Here is a 19,456-nt window from a genome sequence, read left to right on the forward strand (position 1 = left end):
TACCAAAACTTGGGGTCATCCAGTGAAGCGGAAGGGTGGGAGATTCACGACAGAGAGAGAGGAGAAATCACTTTTCACACAGCACACAAGGGATTTGCCACCAGAAGACGAGCTGATGGCAGAAATTTTTGGACCTGCTTTTTTCAGCAAGGAGAATTGGGGGGGGGGGAATTAGGTTCCAAAATCGCACAAAGCTCACTGTGTGATCTTGGGCCAGCCAGTATCTGTCAGCCTAGTTTGCCTCACAGTGTTGTTGGGAGGATAAAATGGGGTGGGCAGAAAAAACCATGCAGAGCACCCTGACCTCTTTGGAGAAACATAAATGTAATAAACAAGTGAATGCATAATATGAAGCCAATCCAAAGCTGCAGTGTAGAGATGTTCTTGGACTTGCCCAGCTAAGCCTGTGTTTCCTAAGGTTTTCTTCCCATCTCTTTGCAGCAGCAGCAGCAGCAGCAGCAGCAGCAGCACCCCTGCTCTGACCCTTTGCGCAGCACAGTCTGCTCAAAGCAAAACCTTACTCCAGGGCGAGGGAGAGGAATGTGCAACGCTCTACTAATCGGCAACTCCCGCCCAGTGCATCCAGCAGGTCTGCAGGCTTTGCCATCGCAGGGCCTAAAGCAAAAGGAATTCAGGCAAGTCAGCATTTCAGAGGCAGGGACAAATCCCACTTCTCAGGCGTTGATAGAGGAAAAACTGGAAATGGTTTTGAATGTCTATATAGGACCTGCTGGAGGAACACCAAGAAACTTACACAAGTCACCTTTGTGGGTTTGATATATTACAATACTTTTAAATGTGTTAGAATCTCAGCTGCAGGGGCTTAATACAGCCCTCTAGGCCTCTGTACATACCCCTCACAACTTTTCCAAGGCCACCCCCTCTCTGTATAGGCCATACCACTCCACACAGTTTGCACCCACCTCGGACCAGAATGGAAGAGGGGCACCCAGGCTCAGCTGACAGCTGAGGAGGAGGAGAGGTGCAACAAAAGGGGGGTGATGTCTGGACTGGGGAAGGGCGGGGCACTCTGCAAGCATAAGCCAATCCAAGGCTGATAAATTTCCGCTGCCAGGAAACACAAAATCCCAGCTATTCCGAGAGATCCAAGAGCTATGACGGACCATGTAGGATGGAGCTCCCAAAGAACCCTTGCACCCCCAACCCACCTTGGCCTTGCTCTTCAAAATGGGACCAAAGGGGGCAATCAGGTGTGGACACATCCTAGCTTGTGCCCAGTCATGTATATCTTAAAGTCCTGACCCAGTTTTTGGCCTGGATGTGTTGAAGGGCATAATAATATGCAAACTGAAAGACAAGCCCTCCTTTAAAATTGCAGTTATGCAGCTATGTAATGTGTACCAAAAAAGCATATACTAGGGTAAAGTGTCCATCTAAATGTATATGCTGATGAAAATAACATACAAAAGCACATTATATTAGGGGAAATTCCTTTCAGAAGTGTCTATATTGGGAGAAATTTGTACTAAGATGTTGATAAAATTTCACGACAGCTTTTTACAAAAAGAATTGCTAATCATTGTAAAAATGTGGAGAACAAAACTTAATATCAGAAAAATGAGAAACACCCGTTCCAAAAGCCAATAGCTTCAGTCCAGCTTCCGCTCTGGTCATGGGACCGAGACAGCTCTGGTTGCCCCAAGGGACGATTTCTGTAAGCAGCTGGGTCGAGGCGGGTAGGGACTGTTAATTCTCTTAGATCTGTCAGCAGCCTTCAGCATGGTTGATCACGAACTTTGAGACCACCGCCTCGCCGACGTGGGGATTCAGGGCACAGTCCTTCAATGGCTGCGCTCGTTCCTTTCTGGTCGGGGACAGAAAGTGGCGCTGGGGAGGAGCTATTGCCGCGCTACTCCTTGGTGTGTGGAGCACCGCGGGGCGCAATTCTCTCCCTGATGCTTTTCAACATCTCCGCCCAGCTGGAATTTTGGTTTGGGTTGCCGTCCGTATGCTGATGACACCCAACTCTATCTGTTGATGGACGGCCACCCTGACTCAGCCCCAGACACACTGATCAGATGTTTGGAAGCTGTGGCTGGATGGCTACATGGGAGCCGGATGAAGTTAAATCCTTCAAAGACAGAGGTCCTTTGTCTGGGTCCTGTCTATGGAGGCACAGGTTAGGAAGTTCTTCCTGTTAGGAAGAACTTCCTGACAGTGAGAGCTGTTCGACAGTGGAATTTGCTGCCAAGGAGCGTGGTGGAGTCTCCTTCTTTGGAGGTCTTTAAGCGGAGGCTTGACAGCCATCTGTCAGGAATGCTTTGATGATGTTTCCTGCTAGGCAGGGGGTTGGACTGGATGGCCCTTGTGGTCTCTTCCAACTCGATGATTCTATGATTCTATGATTCTAGGTTACAGCTACAACAAAGGCAGCATTTTTTTATCTCCGCTGAGCTAAGCAGTTGGCCCCTTACCTCTCTCGCCCTGATCTCGCCATGTGACGGTCACCTCCAGGCCTGATTATTGTAACTCACTCTACATTGGGCTGCCCTTGAAACTAACCCAGAAACTCCAGTGAGTGCAGAATGCCACGGTGAGACTCCTTATGAGGTCTTCACTGCGAGATCACATTCACTCAGTGCTAGACCAACTGCACTGGCTCCCGGTGGAGTACAGGATCAGGTTTAAGGTGCTGGTTTTAACTTTTAAAGCCCTATATGGCCTAGGACCCTCGTACCTACAGGACCGCCCCTCCTGGTATGCCCCACAGAGGACCTTACGGTCTGCTAACAACAACAGCTTGAAGATCCCAGGCCCCAGGGAAATTAGACTGGTCTCGACTAGAGCCAGGGCCTTTTCAGCTGTGGCCCCTGTCTGGTGGAACGCTCTCCCACAAGAGACCAGGGGCCTGTGGGATTTGACATCTTTCCGCAGGGCCTGCAAGATGGAGCTGCTCCGCCAGGCCTTTGGGCAGGATGCAGTTTCCTTTGTATAAAACAAACAATAAAACGAAGGAGGCCCCCAACCCGCTCCCAGGTCCTTGTATGATCAGTGGAAACAGTTGGTCCTCCTGGCAAGGATCAACCACCCTCAATTCCAACCTGATAATGGCCACCTGCCCAGATTTTAACTTGTCTGAATTAATTTTAAGATGTATTTTAATTAATCAATGTCTGTTTTGTGCATATTGTGGTTGTTTTTATGATGTTAGCCACTCTGAGCCTGGCCTTGGCCGGGGAGAGTGGGATACAAATAAAAAAATATTTATTATTATTATTATTATTATTATTATTATTATTATTATTATTATTATCTGAGAAAGTAGCCCAGTCTTCTCCACATTTACTCACAGGTAAGATCCATTGAGGGAAATGGGACTCCCTCCCAGGAAACTGTGTGCAATATTGAAAAAGCTCACAGGATGCTTTCTTTTCCCTAAATCAACAGCAATGAAGAATATATCAGCTACCCTGGGGTCCTTTGGCAAGAAGAGGAAGATATAAATTTAATAAACAGATAAAGATTCCACTAGCACCAAAATGATTAAGAGGGTTGGCGCAACTCCCTAAAACAGGGACAAGAAACTTTCAGCTCTCCAGTTGTTGTTGGACTATGATTCCCATCATCCCTGGCTGTTGTCCATGCTGGCTGCGGGTGGTGGGATTGGGAGTGCAACATTGCAAGGAAAGGTTACAACATTTGGGGCTTTTTTTGTTCAGAGAAAAAGACGAGTAGGGAGGGTGTATAAAATTATGACTGCGGTGGAGAAAATGGGTAGGCCTTTTTCATGAGACTAGAATACAGTGTGTTTGGTCACCCAGTGTAGCTGAATGTTGGGGAGATTTAGGATGGACAAGAGAGGAAGCAATTTTTCACACAGCATACAGTTACTAAACCATGGACTTTGCTATTCATGATAGCCAGGCTACAAAAGGCCCCTTGTGATAATGGCCACCTTACCTCCTGCATCAGAGAAAGGATGGCAAAGAAGCATCACCTGGAGAGGACCATTGCCTTCCCAGAGGCATCAGGTTGGTCAGGTAGGAAGCTGGATGTTGGAGAAGCTTTCTTTGCCTCACGGAAGAGCCTCCATCGTTGAGTTTGGGACGGGAGCCAAGACAGGCAGGGTGACCCCAGGATTGCATGTAAGTGCAAAGGCAGGCTATAGAGGTTGGTGGGGCAGAGCTCCATTAGCCCCATGGAGCAGCATCCGCTGTGCCAAGCCCAGGAGAACACCAGAACCATCACCACAGTTTGGCTGTCCAGAGGTCCAGTGGGAAGGGAAAGGTGCACACGGCTGGCTAGCACAGATTCCCTCTCTCACAAACATGGATTGCTTTCTGAATCAACCCAAAAGATGTCCCTGATTACTCAGGCAGCTTCTTTGAGGCATATATATATATGCTTCAAATATCATGCCTGTTATGACATATTCATGCCCACAATCCTCAGCAGGGATGAGAGTCATGAAGACTTCCAGATGTTGTTGGACTCCAAGTCTCACCAGCCCCAGCCAGCAAGGCCAATGGCCAGCTGTGGGGAAAGAGGATAAATTCAATTCAGCTCACATTTAAAGGCAAACATACCAAATTTGTACTTTCTGAAGTACTTTTGAAATTTGCATGCATAGGGCAAAGTGCATTTACTAGTGAAAATAACATACAAAACATTGTATTGGGGAAATTGTTTTGCAGAAATGTGTGCATTGAGCAAAAATGCATATAAAAATGTGTATATTAGAAGAATGTTGCACTAAAATGCTGGTAATGTCATCATTGCATGCGGTCTCCACGCTTATTTATTTTGTCCTATTATTTTATTATTATTATTATTTATTTTGTCCTATTGTATTATTGAAGCATAATATAAGTTGAATTATAGGGATGCAGGTGGTGCTGTAGGTTAAACCACAGAGCCTAGGGCTTGCCAATCAGAAGGTCAGCAGTTCGAATCCCCACGACGGGGTGAGCTCCCGTTGCTCGGTCCCTGCTCCTGCCAACCTAGCAGTTCAAAAGCACATCAAAGTGCAAGTAGATAAATAGGTACCACTCCAGCGGGAAGGTAAACGGCGTTTCCATGTGCTGCTCTGGTTCACCAGAAGTGGCTTAGTTATGCTGGCCACATGACCCGGAAGCTGTACGCTGGCTCCAACGGCCAATAAAGCAAGATGAGCGCCGCAACCCCAGAGTCATCTGCAACTGGACCTAATGGTCAGGGGTCCCTTTACCTATTATTGAAGCAATATAGGAACTCTGTCAAACCTGTCTGACCAGTGTTTGACCAGGGATGGGAGTAGTGGTGGGGAATGAATTGGAAGGAAACATTTCCTATGCAAATCCCACCCACCCACCCCTGCAATTGCTAGCAACTGGTTCTGAGGCAAACTTCCCAGGTCTACTGGAAACTGAACCTTAGGCCTCCTGCATTCAGCACACACTCTGACATTGATCTCCTCGGACCACGTCCTCGTGAGCCAGCCTGCTCACTCCATTGCTCTTGGAAAGGGCTTGTGTCCGTTCCCCTTAATCTCATCCAGGTGGGAGGAATCTTTTTCAACTGGAGGGACACATTCCCTTCTGAGCAACTATCTAGGGACCACGTTCCAGTGCTGGGTGAGGCCAGAGGCAAAAGTGGGCTGAGCAAGGACTGACACCTTTGCACAGAAGTCTCATTTCTACACACACTCCCACCTCCCTCTTTATCCTCCATGAAGTGAAGCCAGAACCATGGACGCCTTCCAGCCAAGCCAAAACACTCAAAGAGGGTGTGAAATGGAGCAGCGAGAAGGCTGGTTTGGGAAGGGAAGGCAGAGTCCAGGGGCCAGACAGAGAGGGCAAAAGGGTCAAGCTCAACTGCTGGGCCTGAGGTTCCCCAACCACAACCTGAGGTAAAGTGGGCATTCTCAGTGGAATAACCTCCCAAGGGAGGTTCTCCTGGTTTTCTGTAGGTGGGTTTCAGAACAGACCTGTGAAGTCTGTTAAAGCCTTCCTTTGTGATAGGTTTATTGGAGAGGCACACCACTTGCAGATGTTGTTCTTGCATTTTCTTACTCAAGTTCATGTTTTGTGGCTATTCTGTGCCATCACATGATTGTGCTGGGTTTTAATGCAGCTGTTTTTATTTCAATGCAAGTTCCTTTTCACTGGGAAAGCAGAACGTACAGCAAAGCCCCAAACTGCTCAACCACACTGGCTCCAGGGCCAGTTCAAGGTAGCTTGAGGAGGAAAAACCAAATGGTTTTACAAGTTCTACAGTCTCTCTGCATTGGAAGAGGCCTGTGCAGAAGCAATAAAGGCCATTTCCAAGGGGCTTGCAGAAGAGAACGGGGCACTCCTTGGCAGTGCCAAAGTGCTCCAGGTGCTTCAAACATTCTACCCTGGCAAACTTCACAACAAGCCTGCATGGTGGCTTCTTATTATCATCATCATCATCATCATCATCATCATCATCCCTAACATGTAGGGATTAAAGACAGCAGCTTGCTTAAGTCTGAGAACCTACCATACATTTGAAGCACGACTTCCCACAAAGAACTGTAGTTTGCCTCCTCACAGAGCTACAGTCCCCAGCAGCCTTAAACTACAGTTCCCAGGGTTCTCTGGGAGAAGTCCTATGCTTTAAATGTATGGTGTGGATCTGCCTTCAGTGTGTGTTAAGGGTCACACCCCTACATTCCGCATGGCAAAGATGAGATTTGGACCAGGGATGCCCTGACCCAACCATCAGCCTTCACAGTGTACCAGCTGTTGATAGACCTGCCCACCCAACCTGGTGAGGCCTACTGGCTTTACTTTATGAAGGGGGATTGGGAAGCTTAACAGGGAGGAGAGCATTCTCACCAGCAACAATTATTGGTGGGTTTCCCAGAAGCATCTGGCTGGCCACTGTGGGAAACAGGACGTTGGGATACCTCAGCCTTTGCCAACCCAACATCAGTCCCAGTTAGCAGCCCATCAAGTTGGCAAAGTCTGGTCACGATGAATCTTGGATTTGATCCCCCACAGCTCTCAGCAAGCCACATTATGCCATGTCAAACCATTGATCCATATATTTTAATTGTCTTCCATGATTGGCAGCTGCTCTCCAGGATCTCATATAGGAATCTTTCCCATCCCAACCCAGATGCTAGGGATTGAACCTGGGATCCTTTGCCTGCAAGGCAGGTGCCTCTGTCATGCACCTGCAGCCCTTCCCTCTCATGTCCTCCTTAACGCCACACAGGAGCCTGCCTTCTACAGGCTCCTCTATCCCAGGATCGTCTGTTCCAGGGGGGACCAACATGATGCTCTACAGGGTCAGGGATGATGGGAGCTGGTGTCCAACAACATCTTCAGGGTAGGCCATTGCCGGCCCCAGATCTGCTTCAACTGGAAGAGGCTTTCCACCATAAAGGGTTCTTTCTCAGCCCAACTACCAGAGATCTTTAACAGAAAAAGGAGGGGGATTAGGCTGGGACCTTCTGTGTGGAAGCTAAGGACCCTCTCCCTGAACATCCACAAGACCTTCCCAAGAGAACATGCCCCAAGCGGGCCTGAAATGCCTGCCTCCCCCCCCCCCCTCGGCCATCCCTAATCCACCACCTGAAGATGGCTTGGCACTAAGGTGGTCATAGGCACCTGTCCCAACTTTGCCTGCCTGCTTATCACCAAAAGAGAAGGGTGCTACTCATGGCAGACCCTTACCTTGAGGTTTGGATGCCTCCGTGGCATTTGGGGCGGTCATAGCAATGCACACGTCATCCTGCGGGAACTGGTCACACTTGAGCATCTCAGGCCAGTAGAAGCCAAAGAACTGCATGACGGGCTCACAGGAGTCGCGGACGGCCTCGCAGAGCCAGCGGCAGGGGTAGATGGGCCTGTCCAGGCAGACGGGGGCAAAGAGGGAACAGAGGAAGACCTGGGTGCCAATGTGGCAGTTCTTGTTGAGCAAAGGCACCCAGCTGCTGGCTTGCTGCTTCACCTCCGCCATGGTCTCGTGGTCCAGGAGGTTGGGCAAGACCATCTTGTCGTAGCCCACGCTGTGGCACAGGCGGAGGTCAGCCGGGATGGCCACGCACTGAGGGGGCTTGGTGTAGAAGCGCCCGCTCTGGTAAGCGCTGATGTCGGACTGGAAGCTGACGTAGTCATACTCGTTGCCCTTGGCCAGGCCGGGCAGGAGAAGCAGCCCAAAGGCCACTAGGACCAGCACCCGTGGCCCATTCCGGGAGGGGGCTCTGGAGCACAAGGCTGCACCCATTCTCGGAAGGAAGCCCAAGCCTTGGGAGCCGCTGGTCATCAGCCGCCTGCTCTTTCCTCCGAGCTCTGGAGGTTGGCAAATAAGGATGGTGGGAGCACGAAGATGGTCGTGACTCCCTCCCCCAGGCGAGACCCCCATCAGCTCCTGCCCCGGCTGCAGCTGCTTCGGCGCAGCTCTTCCCCCAGTTGCTCCACGGGGTGCGGGACACTTCTCTGCTGCCCGGATCCCCTTCCAGATCACAATCAGCAGCGGGACCCGAGCTGACCACCAAAGAGCACTTTCTTGCGGAGAGTTTCGGAGCCCCTTTCCCCCCGCAGCCAATCAGTGCCGGCCTGCGCCCCGCCCCTTTTCTCTGCCCCCTCCCTCCCTCCCCACCAGCTGTCACTCAAGGGCTGCCTTAGCCAATGGCGTCACTGGCCGGGGCTCGTTTCCAGGCTGCGCGGGTCCCCTCCCCTCTTCGCGGCTCCATCGCGGCGCTTTGGCGCGGCAGGGAAGGTGAGCTGCGGAGTCGCTTGCTTTGCGCCCGGAGGAAGGCGCGGGCGCGGATCTCGGGCGCGTTTCCTGGCCAGCATCCCCCGCGGGTGCGCATCTGGCTCGCTCGCGCTGGCAGCCGGGTAGCGCCATCCTGCTGGGCACGATTTGCCTCGGCGAACTCCTTCGTTTCTTTTTTTTGGGGGGGGGGGGTCGCATAGAATCGCAGCTGGAATTTGCGCGTGCTTCTTGGCAAGGCAGCGCAGCGCCTCAGCCCAAAGGGATTTTCCTCCAGACCCCGTAATGGGCGCAAAAGGTGCGCAACGCGTTTTCAGTAAGCACTCTCGCGCGGAAGTAAAGCCCCGCTGGTTTTCAACATGGCTTACTTCCAAGTAAGTATACTCTCGAGGGGGGGTGTATTTGTGCATCCCGGTATTGTGTAGGTTTACCCCAAAGTGAATTAACAGCGAAAGCCTAGCCACGTCTACTCAGAAGGAAGTCCTGTTGAATTCAAGGGGGCTTGCTCCCAGGTAAGTGGGGTTAGGATTGCAGCCTACGTTCCGCGGTGTTCAAGAGAACATCGGGTTTTCTACGGGTCTACGGGTGGGGATAGATAAGACACCCCACTCCGGACCCCTTTTGTGCGTGGCCCCTCTTGGAGTCATCAAGCCAGACCCGCTGCCCAGCTAACCCGCAGTCTTACTCTGTAGGTCTGTAAGAGAGCAAGGGCTGGTTTTGCCTATTAACAGGGTCGCAGTGTGGCCTCCCCAATAAAGCAAGGAAACCTAGTTAGCTGGTAGTTGCGAAGAGCCAGACTGCGGGGCAACCTCCTGGACCACGAGACTAGAGTGTGGTGCTGATAACGCCAAGGTTGCAGGTTTGATCCCCAGATGGGACAGCTACATATTCCTGCATTGCAGGGGGTTGGACTAGATGATTCTCAGGGTCCCTTCCAGCTCTATGATTCTATATGTAAGAGATGCATTTATAATTATATTTTGGGAATGATTCATGCTCTTATGTATCTGCATTGTTTTATACTTTCTGGATGTCCCATGATCATATTATAAAGTAATTGTGTTCTATGTCATAAATAAAGAACAGCTATGAGTTGTTTCTTTTTGTTTTCCAATGTATTTCTTTTCAAGAAAAAATTTCGATGTGGGGTGAGCAAATTTTTATTCTGAAAATGTGGCCCAGATAAGAAAGTATGAGAACCACTGGCTTATAGGATTGCAGCCTAAAAGGAACTAAGAGCTATCAGTCAATCTTCCCATTTTTCAGAATAGGCACAGCATTTTTGTGGGGGGGGGATACCAGTCCAAGAAAAATGATGCTGGGGGGGGGTACTGGATTCAGAAACCATTTTATAATCACAGCAGCACAGCCTCCTGGAAGTATTTTCAGTCTGTCTTTCTGGAGGGGAGGCACAAGAGGTCAGCACATGATGAATGCTGCTACCTACCAGCTTTCAACAAATTTCTGCCTCTGCTCCATTAATGGGCAGTATCATAATACAATCATAAGCTATCACATTCAACATTGTTGAAATGAGTTTATTACAATCATATGTACACTTGAATTTTTTAAAGTACATTTTAAGAACTAGTACATTTTGAGAACAAGTAAAAATACTTATCTATTCACCCTTACTACAACAGCACTTTAAAAAAATGCTTAGACATCATCGCAGGGTGGGGTGTGTGCAATGGGCTCTGTCCCAGTTGCTCCAAGGGTCCCTGCAGAGGAAGGCTGTTCTTAAGTAGATGGAAAGGGGTTGTGTTGTTCCTGCTCCCAGAGACACCAATCATTCCAGGGTTGAGTTCTGAACCTGACAAGTTCAGGGGCTCAACGTGAGCACAAAGTAAGCATGGGTTCTTGGCTGTTCTGGACTCTGGTGTTTTTCCTTCACTTGTTTTGATGCATATTAACCAAAGTTTATATGAGAAGGAAAAGTACACACCTGCCTGACAGGTAAAAAGAGGAGACAGGCACTCCATGTCCCTAGCTGGGCATCTAGTTTGCTCCACCCCCACCCATTTGCCCCTTTCCTTTGTGGCCCATCACCCAGGTGATCACCTCAACACAGGAAACTAGCCTGGCTTCAGTGCTTTTTTCTCACAATAAAGTTGTTACAGTAAGTGCCACACTTTTTAACAACAAAAAAGGTGCCGGTACTGCGCACCCTTGAGTACCCCACTGGGGGGGGGGAATACACTGTTTGGCTTATATTTTAACATTTGCTGGATCCAGGGGTTAGAAGGGTCTCACAGACAGCCTACTTCCACCCAGCCCAAACTCATAACCATATTGTTGCTGCATTCAAACAACTCAGATGTAAATGATTTTTCTTCCCCTGCTGGCATTTTCAAAGCTGACACTGCCTTTGAGACTTACATAGATGTCATAAGTTACCTCTCCTCAAGGCTCATCAGAGTGGAAGATGAGTTGCCCAGATGTTGGTTGCTGTGTGGAACAGCAGATTCAAAGGATGCATCATGGTTAAACTCAAATGTTCCCCAAACTGATGCCCTCCAGAGGCTTGGGCTACAACTCCCAGGCTTGATCATGCTGAAGTGAAACAACATTTTTAACAGCATGGCAAGTAATATTGAAACAGGCTTGGCACAGTTTCATGTAAATGTGTGCTAATCCCACAAGACAAGCTAGGTTTACATATCTCTTTTCTGAACCTAAGCTTTTGTAGTCCTGCTGGTTCTCCTTCCTTCAAAAATATACGGGACTATATATATGTATGTTCTTCACAGTTGCACTGCATCATGGGCATTGTAGTCTCAAGTCCTCCGCAAATAGATTCTTGTACATTATGTTTCATAAATGGTGACACTGTGTCCATGAATTTCATAGTTTTAAATATATTTAGTTGTATGTACACAAATTCACTCAAATGCTAAGTATCAACTGGCATAGCACACTGGCTAAGACCTGAGTCAGGTGCCCCCAGTTCAGATCTCTTGATATTTTTATCTCATTATTCTCAAGAAAGAAGCAAGAAAATGAGTGCACAGAGACCCGTGTACTTTAAATCCCACAGTATCCAAAATGCTGCCTGCCTCTAGTCAATAAGTGCTCTTGGTCCATCCCAATCCTTATCTCAGTATTTCTTGTCAGCAAAAAAATGCTGGATGTGTGACTAAAGCACAATGGATTCCTGAGCCCCATGAAGTCCAGAGAGTGGTGCTCCTTGATCTACCATTTCACAAAGAAACAAGACAGTGAAATGAGCATATATATTTTGGGGGGGAGGCAGAAGGTGTGGCAGTTGCAGGGATAGTGCAGGGAGAACCAACAACAACAAGCATCCAATATTACATGTTAATAATAATAATAATAATAATAATTTATTTATTTATACCCTGCCCACCTGGCTGGGTTTCCCCAGCCACTCTGGGTGGCTCCCAATCGAATATTAAAAACACAATACAGTGGTACCTTGGGTTACAGATGCTTCAGGTTACAAACTCCACTAACCCAGAAATAGTACCTCAGGTTAAGAACTTTGCTTCAGGATGAGAACAGAAATCACGTGCTGGCGGTGTGGCGGCAGTGGGAGGCCCCATTAGCTAAAGTGGTACCTCAGGTAAAGAACAGTTTCAGGTTAAGAACGGACCCCCAGAAATAATTAAGTTCTTAACCCGAGGTATCATTGTACAGCATTAAACATTAAAAACTTCCCTAAACAGGACTGCCTTCAGGTGTCTTTTAAAAGTAGGATAGTTGCTTATTGCCTTGATATCTGATGGGAGGGCATTCCACAGGACAGGGGCCACTACCGAGAATGCCCGGGCTGAATGATGGGGGTAGAGACGCTCCTTCCGGTATACTGGACCGAAGCCATTTAGGGCTTTAAAGGTCAGCACCAACACTTTGAATTGTGCTCAGAAACGTACTGAGAGCCAATGCAGGTCTCTCAGGACCAGTGTTATATGGTCCAGGCAGCCACTCCCGGTCACCAGCCTAGCTGCCACATTCTGGATTAACTGCAGTTTCTGAGTCACCTTCAAAGATAGCCCCACGTAGAGCACAATGCAGCAGTCCAAGCGGGAGATAACCAGAGCATGCACCACTCTGGCAAGACAGTCTGCGGGCAGATAAGGTCTCAGCCTGCATACCAGATGGAGCTGGTAGACAGCCGCCCTGGACACAGAGTTAACCTGCACCTCCCTGGACAGCTGTGAGTCCAAAATGACTCCCAGGCTGCACACCTGGTCCTTCAGGGGCACAGTTACCCCATTCAGGACCAGGGAGTCCCCCACACCCGCCCACCCCATCTCTCCAAAACAGTACTTCTTTTCAGGATTCAACCTCAATCAGTTAGCCGCCATCCATCCTCCAGGCACTCACACAGGACAGTCACCACCTTCACTGGTTCTGATTTAAAAGAGAGGTAAAGCTGGGTGTCATCCGCATACTGATGAGCAACCAGCCCAAACCCCCTGATGATCTCTCCCAGCAGCTTCATATAGATATTAAAAACCATGGGGGAGAGGACAGAACTGTGAGGCACCCCACAAGCGAGAGCCCAGGGGTCTGAACACTCATCCCCCAACACCACTTTCTGGACACAGCCCAGGAGAAAGGAGCGGAACCACTTTATAACAGTGCCCCCAGCTCCCAGACCCTCTAGACGGTCCAGAAGGTATCAAAGGCCGCTGAGAGATCTAGCAGAACTAGGAAACAGACCTCACCTTTGTCCCTATCCTGCGGGAGATCATAGACCAGTGCAACCAAGGCAGTTTCAGTCCCATGGTGAGGCCTGAATCCCAATTGGAAGGGATCCAAATGGACCACATCCTCCAAGCGTGCTTGGAGTTGTTCAGCAACCACCCACTCAATCACTTTGCCCAAGAATGGAAGATTTGAAACTGAGTGATAGTTGGCCATATTGGCCAGGTCTAAAGATGTTTTCAGCGGGTCTGGGAAGGCTCTCTCGCTGAGCCCATCGCCCAGCCCTTCCTGGCTTGCTTTTCTTAGCTGGGATGGACATGGACCAAGGAGACAGGTGGCTGGTTTCACTCATCGAAGCAGCCTGTCCACATCCTCAGAGGTAACAGATTAGAATTGATCCCATATAGCATGACTAGACAGGGCTCTAGCACTCTCCCACCCCAGCCCTACTCCCATGGTGGAGTCTACTTCCTTCCAAATCTGAGCAACTTTATCTGCAAAAAAAAACTTTGCAAAAGCAATGCAGGAGATCTTGGGGTCCCTACCATGCCCCAGTGATGAAAGTGGTTCTGATGGATTGCAAACCACCCGAAAGAGTCTCCTGCTGCTGTTTTCTGCAGATGCAATAGAGGCGGTGAAGAAGGTCCTCTTTGCTATCACCACTTGGTAGTCTCAATGTTGAGCTCTAACCAGTGTCCAGTCCAATTCAGAATGAGTTTTCCACCACCGGTGCTCTAGCCGTCTCAACGATTGTTTCATCACCCTCAGCTCCAGGGGAAACCACAGGGCTGTGGGAGCGACACTTCAGAGCGACACAGTCAATAGCCCTGGTTAACTCTGCATTCCAACGGGTCTTCTGGGTAACTCCTTAGGAAATCCACCTGTCTCAGCAAGGTTTGTTTGCGCTAGTTAGCTGGATCCCCTCCCTCTCCATCTGTGATAAATGTTTTGTTTGTTTGCTTGGAGAAAAAGAAGATCCATTTCCAGCTCTGCCTGCACCACCTTCCCAAAACCCTCTGTGAGGTCCTGAATCTCAGCCAGGCTATGGAACATTATGAAGAGGCTCTTGTTAGGCCTACCGGGAGGTCCTTCCCCCCCCCCCCAGCCCCCGCCACTCAGCATTTCTGCTCTGCTCCTGCACTGAGCACTGATATAGAACACAGCTGGGAAAGTTGGCTTCTGTGGACATGCATTCAAAATCTGAGCATTGGCTGGGTCTACAGAGCACACCGGCTGTTGTTCATAAGACAGAAGCAGAATCCCAAGTGAGATGGCAGGAAGGGAACTCTCCACCCCCAGTTAGACCTTGAATTACTGCCCTCTGCAGAAATTCAGTCCAGAGTAGGGGCTGCTCATCGGCATGTGATATCCATAGGCAATTTCTAGAACAGGGGAGGCCAACCTGGAGCCCTCCAGGTGTTGAGAGTTATGTCTCATTGTCTCTGACCATTGACCATGCTGGTTGGGGCTCCTGGGCATGTGGCCAATGACATCTTGGTGGTTGGCTACCCCTGGTCCAGAGCACACACATTCTGTTCGACTGTGGTATAGTCTCCCTCAGGAGGTGATGGGCTCTCCTTACTTAGAGGTTTTTAATTAGAGGCTGGATGGCCATCTGTCATGGATGCTTTGGCTGAGATTCCTGCATTGCAGAAGATTGGACTAAATGACCCTCAGTATCTCCTCCAACTCTACAATTTTGTGATACTATGCCCTGGGTCCTGCTGCAGCTGAGTCAGAGCTGTCATTTTAATTTGCCACAAGGTCCCTCACATAAGTTGCTCTGGGGCATTGGGGAAAACTTCAATGTAAATAGTGGGAACTTGGCAGCTGCATTTTAATTTCCCTCGATGCCTTGGAGCTGCACCACATCAGGGGAATTGTGGGAAATGAACATGGCGGCCTCCAGACATGCCTATGTCCACACAAACACACAGGTCACGTCTGGACCATACATGTGCAGTACTCTTGTGCCACTTTACAAGTCATGGCTTCTTTCAAGGAATCCTGGGAACTGCGGTTTGTGAAGAGTGCTAAAAGTTGTTTGGAGACCCCTGGTCCCTTCACCAGAATCCCCTGTGAAGAGGGAAACTATTAAGTAGTGGGTGGACATAGCAGACGACACAGTGATTCTACAAGCAGCTCTCTTTATTCTCAGGCTGGAACAGAACTGGACTGAATGGCTGAGCCAGCCTGCTTATATAGTACTCAGTAACATGCAACAGGAACAACTCTCTCTAGCTACCCAATCCGTGAATGGCACTCGCAATCCTTCATTTGCATGTGGACCTGAGTGAGAACTGCAGTCACAGTGGGTAGAGTGAAACTACATACACAACACCCCTAGTGGCCTAGGGTGAGAACTTCAATACATAACAGAATCTGCAGCTCTGTGAAGGGAATGAGGCCTCCTAACTACCCTCAGCACTTTTGATGAACTATAGTTCCCAGGATTATTTGGGGGGGGGGACACGACTGTGAAAATAATAAGGTTTAAGTTTGGTGTCAAAACAGTGAAAGTGAAGTCGCCTGGAGCTTGCCACTACAGAACAAGGTGGTAAAATTCTGGACTTGACTACTGCAAGCTGGGGGGGTGGGGGGAGATGGCTTTTTTTTCATGCTCACAGACACAAGCCATGCATGTAGAAAATGAGTCCAGCAAGATGTTTTTGTTTGTTGCTTTCTAATGTGGGGAAACATTATAAAATATTGTTTTATATTGTCCACAATTCTGCCACTTCATTCTGCTTCATGAACAGCCATTAAAATAAACCCAGGATCCATATTTTCCTTGCTGCTGGCTCTCTGAACTAGACTTTGCAGAGCCTCCAACAGACCCAACCCCAAATGATGAAACCTAGTTGCTCATGAAAGAGGGCGAGTGGGAAGAGAGAGGCAAAATGAATAGTTTCTCCAATACAAATGCCATTCAACCTTTGTTTACAGAGCCCTGTGTCCCCAGCCCGTGCCCGAGCCCCAAGAAGAATGTGCAGGGGCTCTCTCCCAGGCCTGCTGCACAGCTCCCCCATTGAGAGCACTGTTAACACAAAATATTACCATTAATTTGGAACAGATGAGGGAAAGGCTCCAACACTATAGAGCTAGTATCGCAGAATGACCTGACCTTTCCAACTTGCTGAAGGTCCTGCTGAAATTCCAAAGAACACATTGCAACTTCTGCAAAGAGTTATTTATTGCAAGCCCATAAATAATATTTGTGATGGATTTCCCCTGCTAATCTAGAAAATGAATTCGATTGGGGGGGGGGGTGTAGAATTGCTCATTTCTTCTTCAGTTGGCTAGATATATTAAGTTGTATCTGGGGAAGGAGAGATTTTTAATCAAACCCTTTCTAACGCTTTCTAGTTAGGGTCTGTGTGGATTGGAAAGCAAAGTCCTCTCCCCTCTGCTTTAACATTCAGACTTAGATATTAAGAATGCAATACTGGTTTCTAGAAAATGCAGAATCACTAATTCCATTTTGGCCTCTCTAAAACACACACAGAGAGAAAGAGAGAGCATTATTTGGTTTGTTCAAAAGCAACTGATCTCCAAGAGGAGTCATGGAATTATGCAGTCAGTGATGAGTGGATTCCCCAAATTCACTCTGGAAATAATCTGGGAAAAGCAGAATAATTTCCTGAATGCCTAGGAAATTAATCTGGACCACAGACTGAAGTCACTACCAGATGGTCTGCTCTTTGAGTATTCATTCTGATTTGTTTGTGGGGAGGTTGGAGGGGGGAGCATCAAGTGTTTTTCCACACTTTCCAAAGCATTTCCTCATCATGGACCTTCCAAGTGTCCCTATTTTCCAGGGATGCCCCTGATTTAGAGAAGCTGTCCCAATTTCTCCATTGATCCCGGAATGTCCCACTTTTCCTTAGGATGTCCCTGGGGAATCCCGAATCCTGGGGGCGCCAGGCACTTGCCCCTGAAGCCGCCTAAGCTCCAAACTATCTACCTGTTATGAAATAATAAATAATTTTGATCAAGCTAGAAAAAGAATACATATACACCCAGGTATTACCGAAATGTATACCTACTGTTTCACTAAAGGACTTTTGACTTTGTGCGCTCATTTAGCAAAGACGCTTGTGATTCACAACGGCGGCGCTTGTCATTCTCAATGGCGCTGTGCACGCGAAATGAACTCTTACATCAAAATATTATGTTACGTATTCTATTGAGCTGCGCTGCTATGTGGCAGCGGGGTCAGCGGCACCTTTGACATGACTGATGTTTCTCCCAAGTAGGTGCCTAAACAATACTTACAAGTTTAAGTGTGCTGGTGTCCTATACTTAAGTATAAGTGTATTGTAAATAAATGAGCAAATAAAAAAGTTTGTTTCTTTTTCCTCCCTTCTTTCGTAAACAAGAGATAAGGTGTAAGCGTGGTGTCTGACATAAGCATAATAAAAGTTAATTTGGGGGCTAAACTAAATTTGGGGGGCGCTGGGCGGATCTTTGCCCCCTGGTGGCGCATATGCTAAAGACTGCGCTGCTTGGGTTGCGGCATCATGTGACAATGACACTGCCCACACGTTCCTTTTCAAGGCATTGGTTTCAGGTGGAACTGCCCAAGCAAGGGTTGTGGCAGACAAGGCAGTGTAGAAGGTGAAAGCCACTGGGGTGTCATTTGCACTGTTGTGCTTTCAAAGTTGTCATTTCATTGCCAGGAAGTTAGTTCTTCCTTTCAGAAGTTGCCTGTAAAGGGAAGGAGGCATTACTGGCTGGAACCATGAACAGGAGTATGGCAAACTTCAAGATTTCATTGTAGGGCTGCCTACTCACCACACATTCAAAGCGCATGGCTTTCCCCAAAGATCCCTGGGACTGTACGGTGGTACCTCGACTTACGAAGATAATCCGTTCCAAAGGCGCCCTCATAAGTCGAAATCTTCGTAAGTCGAAGGCACCATCTCGGAATGGAAAAAAACTTCGCAAGTCGAAAAAACCGCATTGAAAACCTCGTAAGTCGAGGTATCGTGCTGCTGCTTTCCCTTCGGAAGTCGAAAATTTCGGAAGCGGCGGCCATTTTTTCGCTTCCAGAACTGATTTGGAAGTTGAAAACATCGGAAGTCGAGTCGCTCGTAAGTTGAGGTACCACTGTAGTTTATTCCTCTCAGAGTTACAACCCCAAGGACCCTTAAACAACAGTCTCCCTGATTCTTTGGGGAAGCCACATGTTTTAAAAGTGCTTCAGGTGTTTGGTGTGTACACAGCCTAACTCATATTTGCAAAACATTAAAGATCTACTGCAGAAAATTGGTTGCAGAATGCCTGAGAAGCTTTAGTGATTGTAAAAGTCACATTATGAGCCACTATAGGAAATGAAGCCTTTCCTATTTTGGAAAGTTGGAAACCATCTTTGCTATGTTAAAATCCTTTTGAAACATATCATGACGTTTGTCTTGAAATATTAAGTAAGATCCAATATTAGTCAAACCCATTCAGATCCTGGTGATCCCTTCCATCTCTTCTGCAAGTATATGATTCTATGAAGTCAATGGACTCAAATAACTCATGCCCTGAAGGTCTTAGCCACCTAAGTTCTGCACAAAGGTGGACTAAGGGCAGCGTGACGTGTTCCCCTGCACAGGGCATAGGGCCAAGGGGCCTTCTTCTCAAAGTCTAGTAAGTGCTGGGCTTTAGGAAGAAGACTTGGAATTCTGACAGGGTCCTAGAGTCCTCATTCCCAAAGCTTTGGGAAATAGGAGGGAGGGCTCTAGGACCCTGTCAGAACCTCAGGCCTCCTTCCCAAAGCCCAGGGCCTTGCTTACCTGGCCTTGGAAAGGTAGCAGAAGGGCTGTGGACAGGTGTCCAATTTTGGCCTCACACAGGATGCCATATTACCAAGGTCCACCCCCCATCCTACTCAAAGTAGACCCACTGAAATTAATAAACCTAAATTAGTCATGTCCATTAATTTATATGGATCTATTCTGAGTAGCACTAACATTGGATGCAACCCATTGATATTAACAGATTTACTTACAGTAAGTATGACATTGCCCAGAGTTCCCCAACCATGAATGGACCCTCCAATCTGGATTGTCTAAAGAATATTTGTGGTACTTTTATTTCTATGTTTTTATGC

At 48.1% G+C, this 19,456-nt stretch overlaps 1 protein-coding gene across 1 annotated transcript in view; it reads right to left on the reverse strand.

Moving 5' to 3' along the window:
• Positions 1–8,475, reverse strand: part of SFRP1 (secreted frizzled related protein 1) — a 48,605-nt gene extending 40,130 nt beyond the window's left edge. The window contains exon 1 of the mRNA XM_033158974.1: positions 7,644–8,475. Coding sequence (XP_033014865.1) covers positions 7,644–8,334 — 691 coding nt within the window. The 5' untranslated portion in view covers positions 8,335–8,475. The remainder of the gene's footprint in view (positions 1–7,643) is intronic.
• Positions 8,476–19,456: the final 10,981 nt, after the last annotated feature.

Source organism: Lacerta agilis, chromosome 8 (assembly GCF_009819535.1).
Source record: "Lacerta agilis isolate rLacAgi1 chromosome 8, rLacAgi1.pri, whole genome shotgun sequence".
NCBI classification, from domain to species: domain Eukaryota; kingdom Metazoa; phylum Chordata; class Lepidosauria; order Squamata; family Lacertidae; genus Lacerta; species Lacerta agilis.